Raw genomic sequence first — 21,176 nt, 5'->3', positions numbered from 1 at the left:
GCCATCTCTTTTTTTTTTTTTTTTTTTTTGTGGTACGCGGGCCTCTCACTATAGTGGCCTCTCCCGTGGTGGAGCACAGGCTCCGGACACGCAGGCTCAGCGGCCATGGCTCACGGGCCCAGCCGCTCCACGGCATGTGGGATCTTCCCGGACCGGGGCACGAACCTGTGTCCCCTGCATCGGCAGGCGGACTCTCAACCACTGCACCACCAGGGAAGCCCTAAGGCCATCTCTTTAACTGTGGCTTAAAAGTTGTGGTGTCTTCTTATAGCTTCCATTCAAATCCACATGATGGCTTTTGGAGCAAACTGCTTGACACTGCTGGTTCCCCTGAGAATGTTCCTAATGGAAATGTTCTCTTTTCACATTGAATTGGGCTTCGATAAGCCTCTGTGGAACAAGATTCACAGAAAATGTCTCATACTTTTATTCTTTTAACCATCAAAGTTCACTATTTCAGTGCTTGTAAACAAGAGACTACCTCTTCAAGGGAACAATCAATCAGCCCCTAACACGAAAGATCAATAAATGCTTCACATATGTATGGGAAAGGCCAATCAATCACAGAATTATTGGTTTATGATTGCTTATTTCTCTTATTAGTGCCTGTACATCATACATTATCATTAGTAAAGATGGGAAATTTGAATTCCTAAGCAGAGTAGATTGTAATATTCCAAGCTGAGCCAAAAACATCATATTTTTACTCTGGGTTGGCCTACAATTTCTCTACTGAAATCCAGCTTTGGAAATTTAATGCTTTCTGAGGCTATCGAAAGTGATTAAATAAATTGAGGGCTCTAACTCAGCACCTTTCCAATTGCTGAGAAAAACAATTGTTCACCACAGACAAACAGGTGCCCATTTTTCAGGACAAATGGTTTTAGGAAGAGATTTTACCAAAGGAGAAAGCAAGTGGTCAGTTGGGTCGACAGTGGATTAGTTCTGTTGGAACCTGTGAAAGGATCAGAGCCCAATGCTTGGCTGAAACCTTGGGTAGCTTGGCGGCCTCTCCAGGCTGTTTCACACCGTGTTTTAAGTTCTTGGCAATCATTTTCTCTTTTTTCCATTATTCAGAGTTTTGGTCTATAAATCATAATAAAAATGTAACATTAAATTTGCCTCAATTGAACTAGTTTTATTTATTGCCACGTTTCAGGGAACCTGCTAACCTAGACATTGGTGAGACTGGAGCCGGGGCCAGGGATGGGGGGCTTTGAGTCTAAGAAAGGGGACATTGAAAGGCTGGTGGCCAGCGACGGCAGCTGGGGCAGGGGGAACATGGCAACAACTCCACAAAGCTCACCCACGGCAAAGAGCTGAGTGTTCTGAGAAGAGGAATGTGTCAGCTAGATGGAGGGTCTGAGAGCCCTGAGTGCAAGGGACTATTCAGCCTCAAGTCTGAACTGATGTCCTGAACTGGGTGTGAGTGGATAATGACCAAGTCAAGGCTAGGGAGGGGTGCAGGACCCGCGCACACACTGGACATTGTTGATGATGGAAGTGTGGGCAAAATACAGAGTGTGCATGACAGAAAAATCATAAGCTGTGAAGGTAAGAGGGAAGGCGGAACAGGGCTGTATGGAAAAGAGAAATGAGAAACACACAACTTGAACTTTGACTAAAAAGGAGAGGAAGGATAAAGGGAAGGTAAACACTTTGCAGACAGGAGAAAGCAAGGTGCTAAGTGCAGAATTCAGGAACAATAGAGACAGCACCATTTTGGAGCTGATAGAATGGTGATACCATGTGAGACTGGCATATTAATATGTATTCCATAAACTGTGCAGCTCGCAGCTCTGCACCACTCTATTTTGCTCTGACCGCAGTACCAGCCTCAGGCACCACAACACAATTTGGAAACAATGTGACGGAAATGTTTAATCTGCTCGGCCCATCTGTGCTGCGTATTTCTCCAGATCTCCCTGAGAGAGGCGCCTTGAATCTCCACATTGCCTTTAATATTCTCCTAAATCACCTCCCCACTGCACTTCAAGGGCCATTGCTACAATATCACAGGTTCATCTAAAGTGCAGTGGGGGTGGGGTGGGGGGGGGGAGGCCCAGGCCAGGATATTTTTTATTTTAAAATAATTTCCAGGGATCGTCTTTTTTGCTTCCTTTAAAAAAAGAAGAAAAGTTATTCTACTGTTGCTGTAAGGTTATTGAGGTTGTTCATTGCAAAACAGGGTAGGATAGAGTGGAATCATTCTCCAAAGAATTATTTTTATTAATCTCGATTCCCTCAATTGGACATGGGAGGGGGTAAGCAGATGCTCCTTCTCTCTTATGTTTTTCTCTTATCCCTGCACCTTGCTATGGTGATGTGTTCATTTGGGGCTGGTGCCTGTCTGCTTTACACTCTCTGCATCAGGTATCACTTTGACCCTGTCCTGCTCCAAACAAAGCCATCTTGTTCAGGACAGGTAAACATTTAGTCCCTGGTCACCATGCCCTCATCAGAAAGGAACACTGTCTATATTATTAATTTTTAGCTTAAAATCTTATATTTTCCTCTCTATAAGTACAGATGTTAGCATCAGATTTCCACTGCCTTTCCTCCACTTGATTTTGTCAGATTCAGTGATTTGGGGCTAGAATGTAGGAAGCTGGGGTAGGTTTCAGAGAAAGAGGGGATGACAGACCTTAGACAAATGGAAGAGAGTTGCACATAACCAAGAAAATTAGGATTCCTTTTGCTATGTGAATTAAAGAAATGAATAATTTAATCCGTGAGATTGTTCCGGCGAGGGAAAGGCAACGTCCCAGTTGCGAAGCCTACAGCCTGTCGGTGTGTTACATCATCTGCACACATAGGCGTTTCCATGACAACCGCTTATAGCTTCATTTCCTGGATCCCTCTAGGGGGTGTCACAGCCAGATCCACCTGCTTTTCACCCTACTCTCGGTGGGGTCATGGTAAGGTCGCCAGAATAAATGAACGCGGGTACTAATGATATGTTTACTGCTGTTTATGCTCTGTGTGTGTCAGGGGCACCGCACATTTAGAGAGCTCATTATGGTTGCAATTAGAATGCACCATCGCTAGATATTTAACTCCTTTTTCTTTTAAATTAGCATTTTAATAACATTCTTTGAGCAGAGAAACAAAATGACCATTTTTCACGGACAAACTTCTAGCTGTAGGTGCAACTTCAATGGCAAAGTTGTGAAGGGAAAAAGAGAGAAAAAAAGGCCATTTTTACTACTTTCACCCTCCTTCTTACCAAAAGGATATTTTTATTTGCTTTCTAACACACTCGATTTCCTAAATTTGTTTTGAATCCAATTATATTGGGTGGTTTAAAGTACCGCGTTCTTGTTGGATGGAAATTAGCAGCTACTGAAATTAACTTTCTATGTGACCTGTGAAAGGGGCGAAAATAATTACAAGTGTGTGTAAGAGACCCTTCTCCAAAAGACCTTTGCTGTAGGATCAGACTGTGATCTGATCCTACCATTATCAAATATCTTTATATAGTAATTGCAAGGGCTATTTTCTTTAAAAAGGTGGTTGCAATTACTGTTTTTGTTTTGTAATTCTTAGGATTATCTTATAGAGGATAAATGATGACAAAACTTGTCATTATAAACAGGATAAATAAGAAGCAGAAATAATGAAAATAATAACACAGCATCATTTGCCGTTTAAAAAGGTGAGATCTTGGGGCATCAAAAAGTAAGACAGAACAGGAAAAATACAAGGTAGAGACCCACTGGGTCAGAATGTTCCAATAGGCACTAATTGCTTTCTAGGAATCAGCGAACACCTTTGCTAGGTGTTTATAGATCCTCTGTTTGTAGAAAGTACAGTGAAAAATAACAATTTGAATGTTTCGATTATCTTTCCCAGTCTGTTCCATTTTCATTATTTATTTCCTATAAATCGGGACCTTGCTGAACATAATTCTGCAGACAAGGAGGTTGATGGGACAGCCAATGTGAACGAGGAGATAGATGGTGGGTGCGTATAAGATAGATGCTATGTGTTTATGAAAAGGAGCAGTATGTCTGCATGTGAACATCCACAAAGTAGAGCAAGCAAGCGTGTAAACTATAACGGGTATTTATAGGTGGAAAAAAAAAGGTACAAGGAAGATTGTATGGGAACAAGCACACTGAGCCTGAAAAGGGTTTGCTTTTTTCCTACCCTCCACGTCCAAGTTCCGCTAAGATGTCCCCTGCTTGCTGTGGCTCCTGTGAAACAAGCCTTTCCATGACAACAGATGGGGGATTTCACAGCCAGAAGACACAGGAGGTCAACAGTTGAAAAGCAAGAGTTAGAAAGAGAGATCTTTATCGACATCAAAACAATCCCCTGAAAGATAGAAGGAGGAAAAATTTAAAGACGTAGCAGGAAAGAAAAAGAGCCTTTGTAAAAATGCAGGTTAAAATGTTTAGGCTTTTGTATCAGCCTAGTTGCACCTTAGACTCTGCCATTTCATAAATAAAATACGGATAGCATAGACTATAATCTGGTGATAGCTACCCCAGGACATATCTAGATACACTTCTGTTATTTTAATTAAATACTGCATTATGGTTTGTGACAACTACATAGCTACAGCGTAAATGAATTTGGAATTAAAGTGTTACTTAGGCATCCAGTCATTTTTGTTTCATTCCTCAGATTTACAAAGCAAATAGCTATAAAATCAAGATGTTTGTTCATTTACAGATGGAGCGGGATTGTTGTCGCTGTTCTTTTTCTCCTTAATCCTCCTGCACAAAACGAAGACAGAGCTCAGAGTCTGGCTCCCAACACTCTTAGCTTATGAGACACATCACAAAGAAAAACACATCTTCTTGACTATAATGTGAAATGCTGAATATTAATTGCTGGTATTTCGCTTATCTTTCTAGCTGAGTTCTGTCTTTTAACAGTTATTCTGATGGGCTGCAGTCTTGCACTGCCAGAAGATTTTTCTCCTTTGCTTAATATTTAGAAATGCATTTTATTTTATTTTATTAAAAAAAATCTTAAAGTTCATAATCCTCCTTGGAAGTTTTTAGTATCTGGAACTCTTGCCAAATACAGAATATTAGTGGGAACAGGGAAACCGCCCAAGCTCTTTGCTGAAAAGATGATGCACTTTCTGAATCTAAAAGGAAAAATATTTTTCATTCTAGGAATATTAATATTTCCTTAATGAAACTTGAGAAGGCATTACAGTTTGATATAATCAGTTGGTCAGTTTAAATGTCACTTCACTAGCAAATTATGAGAAAGAATATTCTCGTCTTACAGGCACAGACTTTCACTCAAAATTTATATGTTAAAGTAAAAGGATTTTTGTTCAAATCTGAGGATTTAATTGTATCTTGAATGCGTCATATGTCAAGATGAAAGTTTTTAAATAGTAAGTTTTCTGAAATCATTGTCTATTATTTCTAGTGTGAGAATCAATATTCTTTTTATTAGTCTTAAATACCACAAGTCTGGCAATGTCTGCTAATTCCAGCTTTTCTGTGTTCTAACCAATTATCCCAAGCCCCCTGTAACTAATCCTATAAGCATAGAAGTTACTGCTCTGTATATCTGCAATGAGGTTATAATTTGCTTCAGTATTTTGCTAGTTTGGTTGGCGAGCTGGATCCATACACTACCAAGAAACACTAGCAGACAGGTTTGGGGAGGCTGAGTTCCTTTTGAGAAAATAATTACACAGAAACAAAGCTTTTGTGACCCCTTTTAAATAGAGCATCTCACCGAAATGTCATCCAGCCTCTTTGGCAGATTAGTGAGTTTATTACTAAGTCTCTGTCTAATAAACGTGCAGTTGACTCTGGAGGAGCTGCTTGTTATAATACTGGCAGTGGGAAATGGAGGGAATGTCACAGTTAAAGACACAAATTTTCCCCATAATATATTCGAATGGAAACCTCTGAATCCAATACTACATGGGCATATCTAATAAATTTACAATATTTCAGTCTCAACAGCCTTCACTGGTTAGTTTTAAAGATTTATGTGGTAAAAAATTACTCAGTGATGAATATGGTTTATTCTGTGCAGTATTGGAGGTATAAGGAATTAAACTACCGTCTTTAACAGTGAATTTATTATTACCTCTGTCAAAAGACGAAGCCTTTAACAGCATTTGTTATAAATTCACCGCAAAATAAATGGCTGGAATATTTTTACACTGGAGTTTGTAAAGCATTGGGTGATTGTGAGCATTAACCTAACCCTGCCATGGCTTATATGGTTCTAGGTAAACATTTCTGTCTGGGTCTCACAGCTAATTATCTGATCTGGGACTTTCCACCTGACTGAAAGGTGTGTGTGTGTGTGTGTGTGTGTGTGTGTGTGTGTACAAAGTGAAGGGTCTTGTCCAGGACAACAGTTCAGGACTGAGGAGATTAAAGTGCAAAATGCCAATTTTACTTTTTTTTTTTTTAAAATGGGTTTTATAATAAATGGCCAGGGTTTAGAGAATAAGGTTGATATGTAGCCAGGTCTCTTGTTTGCAGGTTTATATGCACGCATATGCACACACACATACACGCATATGCACACACACATACACGCATAAGCACACATACACACATGCACACTCACAAACACCCTCTCCCTTTTGTCCTCTCTTGGAATGGGTGTCCCCTCATTTATAAAAATTACCTGGAAGGAATGAGGCTGCCAGGGTTTGTTCTAGATGATTGGTTCCTGTCTGGGGGAAAGGAATGGCCTCTACTGAATTTGACCGGTGTATGACCGTTGCCTTCCAGCTGACCCCAAATCCCATTCCCATTCTCCTAACTCTACAGCCTCCCATAGGGGTTATTAATGAGAGAAAACACCATCATCATCATCTTCGTCATCACAGCACAGTGTTGACCTGCTTGTTAACATGAAATGGGGTTATGGGGACAGCTTCTGCTTCTCTTTTCGTATCATCATAAATAAGAAAAGATATTTTCTGATGGTACCCTCCCTCACCGTCCCCTTTGGTTAGGTCAGAGGTGAATGATAGCTCTTTGGCAGGCATTGATCAGTTTCATCACTATGTTTGTGCAGTCTATGCCCCAGGCCTGTATTCTCCCCACTTCCTACCCCCGAATTACCTCCCAAATTACCCTGCCCATCCCCCAGTCAGCCAAACGGAGGGTAAGGGTGCCTGAGGAAGTCCTAAATGGACACTAGATGTCACCAAACACCTCCTTTCCCTCAGAGCCCTGAAATTTAAAAAAAAAACAACTTCATTTAAAGCAATTGAAGGAATTAACTTATCTGTTTTTATGAGGTGTTGTCAAATTCAACTAAGCACACTTAAAAGAGGAAGTACTGCTGCATTCAGATAATTTTTACAACATACAAATCTCTTCTGGAGGGGTTGGGGTCAAGGGAGGGGAAAGGTCTGCATTCTTTAAGTAGTCCTTTGAGGGAGTAGGTGAAGAACACTGGGCTTTAAAAGTCCCACTGTAACAGACATGGTGTTATGTTAACATAGTCCAGGTGTGCCAGGGACAGGCCTGCTGCATTCAGATAACTAGGAGCTGGGTTTGGAGCCAGGACCCGGCCTGAATTTAAGTAGCTCCAATCCAGTGCTGGAAGCTAACTGTCACCCAGGATGATGAAATCGGTCCATCCTCATCCACATAAGACCCATGGCCATCTGACAGCATTATATGTTCAATGTTAAACTTGACCTTGCCTTTAAGGCTCCCTGTTTCCATACCAACTGTACCAGAAGACAACCAAAGCATGGTGTGTTTGGGCGGTGAGAATATCTCCCCACCCTGGCTAAGCCACCATGTAAATATAACCCTTCTGTGGTGCCCAGCTTGTTGCTCCAAGGCTGCCTTCCATGGAAATAAGTAGCCGGAAAAACCCTGGAGGAGCCCAGGGCCAACTCATGAGTCACACAACATAAGCTCAAGAGATGTAGCCTATCAACTCTGTTTACCTTAAATGGTAAACAGGGACCATTTAAGGGTCATTCAGGGACCTCTTCTTCTTTCTAGACAATTGAGAAAGAGTTTCTTTCTCTCTCTCTTTAATTTGCCCTTATCTGCTGGACAGCTCATGTTACCACTATAAATTACTTCTGGAAGAGGAGGCCTAATTTTTAAATGGGCGTTTATTTAGGTTATCTCGAAGAGTAGAACAAGTACCTTTATTATTTAGAAAAAGGTTCCCCAACGAGAGGCCTTTAAGCCAGGAAGACAGAGTCACTTCTCTGAAACATAGAAACTGTGGCTCGTCTTATCCAAATAGAGACTTCTCACCTCCCTTTCTCCTACTTACAATAAATGCTCATGGCAGTGCTGGTCCACGGAGGGGCCGTATGCTCCTCAGGTAAAAGGAACTAAGCCAGGGCGCAGTGTTACTGCGCCGAGGGTGATTCAGCACCTACCCTGTCATGCCTGGTGCCCAGGCTGAACGGATTTTTGGAGTACACCTGTTGTTGAACCCCTGCCAAGTACTGATGGCCACTAACCCCCAAATCACTTTTCCCCTCTGTTGATGTTTGGAATGTCAGACAGGACTGAGCAGCAGCCGGCGTGTATTTCAAACACAGCAGATGGATTTTTATATTAGCTCCTATTTCATGTTCAGGCAGAGCGACCGCCACACTAAAACCGCAGCCTCTGTGCTGCCGAGTTTGCTTCTGCGAGATTAATTTTGTGAAATTAATTGGGACAAGATTGAAAAGGAAATTAAAACGTAGCTGAGTGAATAGGCCTTTCAAACACCTTTTTCCTGCTCTATTCAAACCTGAATTCTGCGGTGGTCTCAGGCATGGTGGGAAGTAATTTACGGGAGCCATCGGTTACGTATGAGGAGACCTGCACAAGCACCACAATCTGGAGCCACTGAAGAGCGTTAAACACCCCGCCGTGGCCTGAGCTGCGTCCCTGCACCGGGTGGAAGCGAAGTTCGGTCCCTGCACCAAAAATGCTGTTCAGAAATATCTGGGCCCAAAAGGCACGCGGGAACTTCCACTGGATGCACAGATCTGCTCCATTTTTAAAATTTCCTTTTAATATATTTGCAGCCCAAATTGGAACTCAGTGCATTAAGTGGGCATGCAACTTCGTGGGGCTTAGTAACGGATGGATGTGTTGGGGAGGTGGGTGGGGTCCTGCAGACTGCCACTGCTTACTGTTTCAGAGCTGCGATACATGGCTCTGGCCTCTCCTCAAAGAAGTTTGAACAGGGGCTTCCCTGGTGGCGCTAGTGGTTGGGAGTCCGCCTGCAGGTGCAGGGGACGCGGGTTCGTGCCCTGGTCTGGGAAGATCCTACATGCCGCGGAGCGGCTGGGCCCGTGAGCCACGGCCGCTGGGCCTGCGCGTCTGGAGCCTGTGTCCCGCAGCGGGAGAGGCCGCAACAGTGAGAGGCCTGCGTAAAGAAGTTTGAACAATTGATCAATTTTGCCACTGACAAACTCTCTCAGACCAGGAAAGGCACAGTGTATTTCCATGTAAGGCCTCTTCACTGGATGGCCTTCTATTTCCAAGAGAGGACCTGTTGAGCTTTCGAATATCTCTGTGAAGAGTTCTTGGCAGGACAGGCTACCTTTTTTTTTCCTCTCAATTCACTAATAATTTATTGAACTCCTGGTGTGTACCCAATATTGACCCCAAAAGTTTATTGTTAGTGGAAAAGAGGGGAATATCATAATAATTATCATCCTAGATGCCAGGCGCTTCCTTACACAAATTCTCTAATGAAAGTATCACAACACCCTATAAACAGAAATTATCCCATTTCTACAGATGAGGAAACTGAGGATTAGCAAGATTAAGTGACTTTGTTCAGGGTCACATAAGTAACCCACCTGTTGACGATTTGCTTCCCTAAGAATAGGACAGGTGATGGGCATTTGGTTATCAATGGGGGTGCAGCTTTCTTACCCAGCCAATCATCTTCTCTGGAAAAAAAATTTTTAAAGGGTAAATAGCTCTCTTTCTGGGATCATTCTTGTCCAAAGGCCCTAGACCCTAACAGACTCTCTTGGCCCTAGGATTCTAGGATTGAGGGTTGGGTCATACTTGGGCAACTATTAAGAAACAGTAGGTGTGGTGTGTGTGTTTATGTATGTGTGTGTGTGTGTATACATATATATATGTATATATATATATATATATATATATAAAATGAATATTATTAATCTATAAAAAAGAATGAAATAATGCCATTTGCAGCAACATGGATGGACCTAGAGATTATCATACTAAGTGTAGTAAGTCAGAGAAAGACAAATATCATATGATATCACTTATATGTGGAATCTGAAAAAAATGATACAAACGAACTTACTATTTATAAAATAGAAATAGACTCATAGACACAGAAAACAATCTTATGGTTACCAAAAGGTAAAGGGGGAGGGAAGGATAAATTAGGGATTAGCAGATATATACTACTCTATATAAAATAGATAAACAACAAAGTCCCACTGTATAGCACAAGGAACTAAATTCAATACCTTGTAATAAACTATAATGGAAAAGAATCTGAAAAAGAATATATATATATACATATACATATATATGTAAAACTGAATCACTTTGCTATACACCAGAAACTAACACAACATTGTAAATCAACTATACTTCAATTTAAAAAAAAACAAATAAATACCAAAAAAAATAAGAGAGAAAGAAACAGCAGGGAACAGCAGGAACCCAAGAATAAAGTTATTACCCCCCAATTCCCACCCCACTCCCCCATCCAGGGGCCACTTCTGTTCTCTACCTGCCACCCCCTGCCCCTCAGAATATTTCTCTTACCATACAAAGAGAGAGGGAAAAGCCAAATGTATTTATGAGGGCCCAAAACAAAAGAACTTAGCATTTTTTTGCTTGTTTAATCTGAATAAATAATTAAAACTAAGACACATTTTTGTGTGGAATTTCTTTAGCAGATTTGCAAAGTCAGCCTCACCATGTTAATTTAGACCGGGAATGTTTGAGGTGGAAGGAACCTTAAAGATCTAACACAACTCCCTCATTTTACAGGTAAGGAAACTGCTCCAGGTAAGCTGAGCTGCACTCAGTTGCATCTTGTCTTGTGTTTCTCAGGGAAATAGACTTCTCTAGGTTCCTAAGAAGTGGGCTTTTCTTGCCTGACAAAAGTTCTACTGGCCAGAGAGAAAAATAAAATGGGGATTTCTAGATACCATTTTTCTGGACTAACCTCAACTTGGGTCAGTTCTGTCCCTGCAGGTGTGAGAGGCAGGCTGCAGAGTGTAACTGACTCCAATAAAGGAAGCCAGCTGGGGCTAAATATGGAATAATATGGAATAAATTTAGGATCCATATGAGAGAAAATTCCTGAGATTAGGAGTTACTGAACATCTGAATAGACATACAGCTGATAATGGCAGTGGAATCTCCTTTTCTATCTGTCTGAATTGGTTCATTTGTGCTTTTTAGAGGGAAGGGAATGGATCAGGTGGCCTTTTAAGGTTCCTTCCTGTCCAAGGACTCTTATTGAGTTAAGTAATATAATAAAGGTAAATCCAATCTGAAATGCTCCCCAAGCCAACGTTAACTGGAATGAAGTTTTATGAGGGAAACTTCAGTTAAGCTTCTAGCTTCTCATTTCTTCCCTTGCCATGCAGAGATGAGCAATGTGGAGAAGGGTGGCAACTGGTGTAGCTTTTGGGGTAAGAAATGTGCTACTACCAAGGTAAGGGATGACTACGAACTCAGGTCCTTCCAGGAAATGGAGAAAGATGCCCAATAGAACCAAGGCAGCAAACTATTCCCTGTGAATTAAACTCTCATATATTGGCTTTTAGTAATGGAGGACGGGAAGGGGGGTTGGTTAAAAAAACCCAAAACAAGTTGGGGAAGGTCCCCATGTTCTTTGTAATCTCAATATTACAACAGCCCTGGTAACCGCAGACAGCTCTATACTGCAAGGGCAAGTCACCCCACAGCCCCTTCTAAATGGAGGAAAGGGACCCCCAGTGAGAAGTCATTAACAAAGGCAAAAGACATGCAAAACAAACAAAATAATCATGACCTAGAGAGAAGGCCAGCAGACAGTCTGGCTCTGTTCTCCCCTCCTCCTGCTGCAGGCACCTCAGACAATGTAAACAGTTAATTTGTTCACCTGCACGCTCTGGGCAAACAGAGGCCTGGTCACACCTGAGTGGATAACTCGATTACCCCAGCGTGGTAATGTACACAAATTCTATTACTCGGCAAGTCTTGCTTTCGGGCATTTAAAATACCAATCAGGCCAATGTCCACTCCCTTCTTTGCTTCCAATTTATTCTTGGTGTATTGGAGCTTCACCGGAATGGCACTAGGGTGGTGCTGAATTAGGAGTCTGGAAGAAATCACTAGAAGATTCTGATCTCACCCAGCAGGGATTGCGGGCCTCCTGCTCTCTGGAAGAAGGTTGGGTCTGAATTTGGTCATAGTTCAAAGGGGACTCGTTGGAACTGCTGAAAGGTACCTTCTGTCAGCCCTGGTCTGTTACTTAAGGAGCTTGTGGTATATTTCAAACTGAGACAAACACCTGGCCAAGGTAATGACATTTACAGAACAAAGATAAATTGCAAAGGATGGGTTAATAACACAATGGGTTTTCAATTTTCCTTTATGGAGTTCACATACTAATCAATTAAAGAGCAAATTGTGCCTCTTTCAAAAATGTGTTTGTTGATATTGATTGCCTCTAGAGGGAGAACTTTTTAACAAGTTTTTTAGGGACAGAGTGGATTTCCTTAGCCCACCTATACAGAATATGTGCAGTCTTTCTTTACAAGGTTGGTGTTACTGATCCCTCAAACAGTAGCCCATGAGTTTTGAAGCTTCTTCACATTGGTGATGGATCTGCAATAATATATCCTTATTTTTGCCCATTTTTTTGTATCCAGCAATACCATTTGTGAGATGGTTAGCTGTGGCTAGGGGCTACCTCTGTGACTGAGGAAGAGAATGAAGTTAGCTGGCCCTTGTGAGTTGGATTCACTATCTTGGCCTTGTCAGCACTTGCTCAAACCAACTGAGCTAACTAGCTCTGACTCCTCCCCCCATATATAACTATGTTACAGTGTTGTTTATCTATAGATGAAACAGGAAGGCGGCTGACCCAGCTAGAATATTTTCAAGAGTATTTTACGGTAATAAATTATGTATGTGGTGATGACCTTTTAAGCACCACGAGACCCTTTAAAAAGATCAAATTTTGATTGGCATAGTTTTAGTATTATGTCTACTTTATTCTATTTTTAAATTTGAAAATTGGTTCCTGAATCTGAATTTTCAATTAAAATTTTCCCTGGCAATTATAAAACAATGGAAGTTTACGTGTGAGGGAACCATGTAATACACACAAGAGAAGAATATGACATGGGATAATTCTGGTTATGGTGACTACATCATCAAGAGTGAGAAAATCGACTTTTGATCCGGGCCCCACACTCTAATCCTTACCTTGCTCAGAATGCGGATGAGGTCACCTCGTTGGAAGGACAGTTCTTCTGGCTGGTCACCATGGCAATCCCATAGGCCCTGATAATAACTGGCACAGTCCACTGATCAAAGAGAGGAGAAATCAAAGTTGAAAGGACCCTGTCTTTTTCTATGGAGCCCACATTTTTGCTGCAAATGGAAACCAAGGTTCTGATATCACCCCTAGGAAACCTAAGATTCAGGGGGCTTGGGATGAGATACAGCCAGACACTCAGCATGAGCAAAGGACTGTGGGAGAAGGAGATCATTAACTAACATTAAATATTTACAGTTCACCCTTAGTCAGATGCTATTCATTAATATGATAAATATATTTGTTTATTAATAAAAGAAAATCAGGCAGGTAATTTTTCACTTGGTTTATAAGTAAGCAGCACAAAGAAATTTTCTGCCAGACTTTCTTCATCCAGGGCATCTAAGCTATCCAGTGCTTCTTTTTATTATGCATTGAAGGAATGAGATAAGTCTCCTACTTCTGCTTGTTTACGAGAGAGGCTGAGTCAGCCAGCACAGATCTGCATTGCAGTCTCACAGGTTGGCCTCCTCTGTTACACAGGAACTTCATCCTGGGCACTTCCCACCCAGGTACTTACTATATGAGGTAATTACCAATAAATGTGGAAACGAATAGCCCAGTCTTTAAGTGGAACCAAGGGGGTGTCTCATCCATTACAACTAAATTCTGGGTGGGCTGGCCCTTTTCCAGCATCTCATTTGTAGACGCTGAACATGTCTGCCAAGATTTATCTGCAAGCCCCCAGGGGAACAGAAACCAAAGTGATCTGCATTAAAAATGAAAGCAACTTAAGACGACAAACCAAGCTTTAGAAGCAGCTGAAGAGATTTACTGGGCTTCTCAGCAAGACTAGATGGCAGTGATGCCACAGGACAGTCATCGATTCTTAACAATGAAGAATTCGTATTGATCTTCTTCTACCCGGAAAGGTTAAACACTAGAGTACAAAGTGGGAGAGGATCTGGGGATTTGAATGGCAGGAGAGCTAACGCCCACTGGACCAGGGATAATGTGGCAGTGCTCCCCATTCCTTAGGACACTATGTATGAGAGTGATATGCAAAGCACCTACAAAAGATGACATTCCTACTGATGGGAGTTAGGAGTCCTGGGTTCTAATTAAAATTCAAATGATCTGGGGGGACCTTATTCTACAGTTTCCACCTTTCCCTTCATTTGTCTTGACCCTCCCATGAGGAGTGATTGTGCTAGTTGCTGAGGATGGGAATAGACAGAGGGCAAGTGGGCAGTGGGGGGACAGAGGCCCTGGCTATATTTGCTTTTGTTCTCTTCGTTCCTAACTTATGAGCAATTCAAAGAAAAAAGGCACAGAGGAACAAAATCCCTATATGTCTCTGGAAAAGAACTTTAGTAGGAATCTTAAAGTGCACAAAAACAGAGGGGGACAGAGCTGTTCAGTTAAGATTCAGATATTGCAAACAAAAGTAAAAATGTTAACCATATAGAAACTCAAGCATGTTTTCTTTACACAGAAAATGTTTGTATATGCAGTAGACAACAGAGGGTAGCAAACAAGACAACTACACTGGAAACATTCTGGCACAGAGTTAAGAATATGTTTGGAAAAAAAAATTCATTAGGAAAAAATGCTAACTATTGAAAAGACAAGGCATGTTTTTTGGGGGGCGGATATCAGTGCATGAAATAATAGAGAAATATCAGTTCCTGAAAAATGAAGTAGTTTTCCCAGAGGATATAATGCTTTTTCAGTTGTAATGGAGTTGATTATTCACCCCAAGATTTTGCCTAAGTTTAGGAATGAAAAGTATACTGACATCAATATTCTTCATGGATTTTTATGTGATAAAGAAAATAATTTTATAAAAATAGATTTTTTAAAAACATAACTTGATGTTTCCAAATTGTAAGACTGACAAAGTTCTCTTGGCTTTTTCTGGCCTAGCAGATGGTCACTGTGGCGTACTGCTCCCCATGTGCCTGGGTGTGGGACAGCTCCTGAGATTATGAGTACCTTTTGGGTATATATGTAAAAAGTGATTTGATATTGGGTATCTAAGACACCTGGGGAGAACACCTGGAAAAAAAGCTATTCTAAAAGCACAACAGATCATAGGGAATGCAAGAAGCTAGCAGAAAAACAAAAGCCTTCCAAGAAAAACTAAAGATAGAAGATGCCTTCAATTTTTCATAAGCTAAAGGCCTAAAGAAGATAGAGCTCAGGAATCCAGGAGATAGTTTAGCCTAGCCCAAGAACTGGAATCGTCAGAATCATAACAAGGCTGCTTTGGAAAATAAGCAGAATGAAGGGCTAAAAATGGGGAAAAGGTTGGACTTGCTATCTAAACAGAGGTATTCTGGTATTAAAGAAATCAGGGAGAGGAACGTCTTAACTGAACAAGATTGGATTCTGTATTGCAGACTCCCAGTTTAACACATGTGATTGGCTTTAGGTATATGTGTGCATACAACTTCACTACATTCATTCTTTAGCCTTCAACAGACATGTACACAGAACCTACTGTGCCATGGACTATGCTAGATGCTGGGAATCCTGCATCAGCCACGCACACAGTCCCTGCCCTTAGGGCTGCCATCCAGCAGTGGAGGCACCATGAAACAGTCACACAACTCTTTATTTATTTATGATTGCGATATGTCTGCAAAGGAGAAGTTGAGGGTCTTGTGTATAATAGGGAATCTAACCTAGTCTGAGGGGTCAGAGAAGATTTCCCTGAAGCTTTAGTTGTAAAACAAAAGCCTGATCAAACCTTGAAGAGGTGAAGAGGTAAGGCCAAGGAGGGCTTTATTCCTGAAGCTTGGCCCCAGGAAGAGCTTGAAGGCTGGGAGGTCTGCTGGGCCAGTCCAGCTTCTCCCTAAACTTGCCCAGCATGTCCTATGAACAGAGGAAGCATGAGGAGACTTTGATGTCTTTAGATCAGTAAGGAACTGGGAGCCTGAGAGGAAGGATTGCCTCTATGGGCTGGATTGAGGTTCCTTTAGGTTTACACTCCTCTGGCAGCAGTCTGAGATCAGAAATAGCGCAGCATTCTGACCATTTAATTAATTCAAAACATCCTCATTCTCATTTTGAGGACATTATTCCATCTAATTACTTTTTTCCAGTCTGTCCATTTGGAATGAAAAACAAAAGAATAAAGCTTAATGCCAGCATTTCTCAACGTCTCTCCAAAAAACGTAACTCTGCACTAAATAAAGACGGGTAATTCGAAAGAAAAGCACTAATATATTCAGCATAAAACAGAGGACCCAGAGCAATAATGACACCACTAATAACTAAGACAGTTATAACAATTAACAACAATTACAATGATAGAGAAGCTAATGGGTATGGTCACAGCATTTAAGTTGCCAGCAGAGCTGAGGAGGACTCTTTCCAGAGAAAGAAAAAGGGGGGAAGCGTCTTATTTTCTTTATCCCATGTAAGAGAAGCTATGCTCCCAGCAGGTAAAATGTCATAGGAAGACTAGCAGCAGACCAAGTTAAAAAATATATTGTTTTTCTCTCTTTTCTAGGTATTTATTGCAAAGCATCTGTCATTCCACACCAAGTCTTTATAACCAGTGACAGTCATTTCTCCTGTAACTGAGGCCAAGTTGGTGCTACTATTGACAGAGTCAATATTTGAAAATGAGTCTCCATGACGGGGAGAGTTCTAAGGTGAAAGGAGCAGACACCATTCTGCCTTTCCCCCTCCTTAGGGACAACAGAGCCTGACTACGTTCTTTCCAGAGTTCATATGTCACCTTGGGCTTCTGTTTGGGGGATATTGGGTAGCTCCAGAATTCAAGCTGTGACCAAGGAAAAGAGGCAAAAGGCAAGTAAAAAAAAAAAAAAAAAAGGCAAGTCAGCATGTTGTTTACATTTTCTTGATAAGCAAAAGGACTGTGCCAATGTGGCCCTGGGTATAACTACTTAACAGATTATAGAAAAGAGAGACAAAAGGAGAAGACAGATAAAGCCAGTTCTTGCTAGAGCATGAGAAATGGACAAAGAAGGCCAAGGCAATGGCCCATTGGAAGGGACTTGAAATGTTCTCTAGGCCAGGCCAGAAAGGCCACCATGTTCAGTCCATTAAAGCAGACTCAGCCTGATACCTTATTAACCATTTCAGAAAGAAAGGCATAAAAAATTTTGCCAAGCTCCACTGACTTTGACGCCAGAACAGGAAGAGCAACTGAACAATACTATTTGCTTGTTTTCATAGCCCTTTAGTCTTTGAGTTTTGAAATTACTATGGTCCTTAATGTTATAAGTATGATCTTGAAGTGGGGAACACTCACAGATCCTAATTTTCATCTCCTGTGTTCCTTTTATTGGGCCAAAGTTATAGCTGGGTGACGATCCACTCACATGTGTCTTGGGAAACGGGTTTCAAAAAGTAAGAGCTGCAAATACCTCTGTGGCTTCCCTCTGTTTCTTTTGTGTAATAGTTCACTCCATTGGCTGCCACTAAAGTGGAAAAAGTGCCTCAGAAACGGGATGCTCATCAGCAACCATTTTTCTGCCCTGCAGAAATGAGTGAACATGGGCTGCCCCCTTGGCTGAGTTTGCCTACAACTTCAGAGCAAAAGCAACCTGTTTCAAGATCCTTCTTGGTCAGAGGTTTGACGTATCTAAGGATGATTTGTGCCTCCAGCTCTGCTTTTTATTTTTCATGGCATACCCAAGCAAGCGGCCAGTCGTTTTCATACAGACAGCACAGAATGAGTTTTATTTTTGGTTACCTGGACATGCCTTTTCATGATAGGGAAGGGAGATAAGCTGTCATCACCAAAGACACTTAGTGTTAGACTGTTAGGCTGATGGGTTGGAATTTAGTGAAAATCTGAGGTGTTGAAGAGTCACTCATTAGAATAACCCTGTTACTAACAGTCAAGCTGTAAACCGAGCTCTTTATAGATTGAATAATCAATACTACAAGGCCGTGATAGATTTTCTAGGTAACAGAACAAAATAAAAGAAATTACATCGTACAGGGTCATTAACACCCAATCAGGATAAACTGAATTCCTTTTTCGCCTCTTCTGATAAGCTCTTAGTTGGGCTTTAAAAATGTAAGCAGTTCCATCAGGGAAAAGCACAGCATTCCAGGAAAAGGATCCCTGGAATAGTGAAGAAAAGTATGTGGATTTTAAAGGTGACCCTGCTAGCCATGGTACCTTTTAGGAGAAAATATTTTTCCCTCTCAAAGGGCATGTGACACCTGACTTGCCCAAGTGAACCAAACCTGTGTGGCTTGCCTATTACAGAAGAATTCACGTTGTCCTGGAGCTCCCTGCCTTTTATATGCCTACCCATCCCTCGAACCTCTGTATTTTATTGTTTTAAAGCTAAGTGATGACATTTGGATGTTACATATTTGTTGCAGTTTCTATAGCTCCTTTGTAGAAAAGGCACCATGTAAATTCAATAAATAAATAAGTAAACACAGATAATATAAATTCCTGCCTCAGATTCTGCAGAGAGAGGGAAAAGTCCTCCTCTGTTTTTTTTAATCACTAAGTCACCAATCATTATAACCGGTGGGAGGTATAAACCATAGAAACATATTTAGAGCTCACTACACTTTAACAACACCGATTTTGGAGGCAAGAAGCATGAGGAACAAAGGGTTTTTTTTTTTTTTTAAGTGTACTTGAATTATAGCTGCTGAAACAGTTAAGAAATAAATCTCTCTTCACTCTTCAGATTGAACCTTAGAAAGAGGGGTGGAAGGAAGAAAAGAGATGAGGGAGATGTCTGAAACTGAATTTTAGGCTTTTGCCAGAAGACTGCTGCCTCCCAAGGGAGTTTAAAGTTGGCCATAGGAAGCTTCTAGTTACTCCACCCAAGCTGTCCACATGAAGTGCTTCTTTCCTGCACTAGCAAGGGAAGTTGGCTGAGAAGAGACATATGTGGGACATGGCTCGGTCAGGAAACAGATTTTTTGTTGGAATTCTGTACGGCAAGTAGAACGGTAAAAACTAAGATTCAGAATGGACTTAATCACATGTGTTAACTGTCACGAGGTCCTTACTTGAAACTACACTAACATTCCTGTTATATTTGCCTCAGTTCTCTCTCTGGCTTTGGCACATGAATTCTGATGCTGCCTCTTTGCTGTCTTTTCTCTCCTCATGAGAAGCTGGGTGTTTATGAAGTTGGGTCCTTCACTAAACCTGTTACACATTCTCTTCCCATGGAGAATGAACCAAGGAAAGGGGCTTTGCTGAATGGATTAGGAAGAGAAGAAAAGGCACGAGGAAAGGAAGAGAGAGGAGAATGGGAAAAGGGGAGGTTGGAGAAACAGAGGGGGAGCAGGACAGGAAGAGGGAAAGAACCCCTAGGCTTAAAACTGCCATAGAATTTCTAAGAAAAAGTCAGCTAGTATCTAAATCAGGCACTTTCAGGCTCTGCTGATGGAATGAATGTCCTTGAGGTGGCCTTTGCAACACATATTCCTTTACAGACAATGACAGACTAGGTCCTTGGTCCATTTAAGGAGGCTTTAGAGGGGCATCTGACCTTAGAAAGGATGGGCTCACTAACAGACTGAAACATGGTTAACAGTCTGGGATGAATAAGAAATAATTTTGTATTCAACAGAGCTGTTACATATTCATTTCCAAATGTGCCTGGAATCAAACCAGGCCATCAGAAGTCAACATAACCAAGCAATTCTATCCTTCACCCCACGTTCACTTTTCAGATCTGACACATTTCCATTCCCCTCTGAACTTGCAATCTCCGGGCCTCTCAGATAGGGACTTTTCTATTCTTTCCATTCTCAATCCTCTGATCTCTTAGAGATGAGACAATTCTATTTTCACTGTACTGATTTAAGAAATACTGATAGGAAAAAAATAAATATCTGGTTTGGCTTCCCACCTCTCTAGGATAAATCTTAGCAGTTCTGGGAACATTAATTAAAGTGAATGGGTGGCTGCTTTTAAAGTTAAGATATTTCCTTGTCCAGTCATCTTATTCAGGACTGTTGAGGTCGACACACCAGTTACCCTCTTAATTAGCGAGTCTGGTAATGTTTGTAGTCAGAGAAAGGTGCTTTCTCCAGTGGGAAGCCCGAATGTCCTATCCAGCACCTGTACGTTTTTGAAGGTCTCATACCTCCTTTTTGTTGAGTGCCACTCTCATCCTCTTCTAGATCATGCTCTTCATCTGCGGGGATAAACATGATCAGCATTAGCCATTAGCGGTCAGTAGTCTGTTATTTGTACTGACAGATTTTCTTTCTCTGAGCTCATCACACTCTCTTCTTTAAGGCAATAATTACCATTAAAAAAAAAATCATCTCTTACCTTCAACTGGCCTTCTCTTATTTCCATCTCTGGTCATTCATTCACAAACATTTTTAAGTGCTTACTGTATGCAAGACACTGCACTAGGAACTGGAGATGCAGTGATGGACAAGACTGGCCGGGTCCCCGCCCTATGGAGCTTCCGATCCACTGGATTATTTAGGTGCCTATTACTAGGATCCTAATCCTTTTCCTCAAACCCTATTTCTCCTCCCATTCTAGCATTCTCTTCAAAATGTATTATCTCCACGTAAGCATCCAGAATTTGTGTGTGAAGCTAAGCACGTGTTTAAACCCTCTGTGATTAATTAGTCCTTAACGTATCAAGCTTTGCTCAGCGCTCACAGAAGCTGGTCATGTATACAATTTTATGTTCTTAGTACTTGGGGCTTGTAGTTATCTTTTCACTCTTGTTTGTTATTCAGCC

At 41.3% G+C, this 21,176-nt stretch overlaps 1 protein-coding gene across 1 annotated transcript in view; it reads right to left on the bottom strand.

The window, feature by feature from the left end:
- SKAP1 (src kinase associated phosphoprotein 1) overlaps positions 1 to 21,176 on the bottom strand; it is a 278,254-nt gene that overhangs the window by 10,977 nt on the left and 246,101 nt on the right. The window contains exons 10-11 of the mRNA XM_029211413.1: positions 20,559 to 20,609; positions 13,398 to 13,498 (exon numbers count right to left, since the gene is read on the bottom strand). Coding sequence (XP_029067246.1) covers positions 13,398 to 13,498; positions 20,559 to 20,609 — 152 coding nt within the window. The remainder of the gene's footprint in view (positions 1 to 13,397; positions 13,499 to 20,558; positions 20,610 to 21,176) is intronic.

This window comes from Monodon monoceros, unplaced genomic scaffold (assembly GCF_005190385.1).
Source record: "Monodon monoceros isolate NGI ecotype Baffin Bay Population unplaced genomic scaffold, NGI_Narwhal_1 Super_Scaffold_9, whole genome shotgun sequence".
Taxonomy (NCBI): Eukaryota; Metazoa; Chordata; class Mammalia; order Artiodactyla; family Monodontidae; genus Monodon; species Monodon monoceros.
The sequence above is the reverse complement of the archived record's forward strand: the minus strand, read 5'-3'. Positions and strand labels throughout refer to the sequence as shown.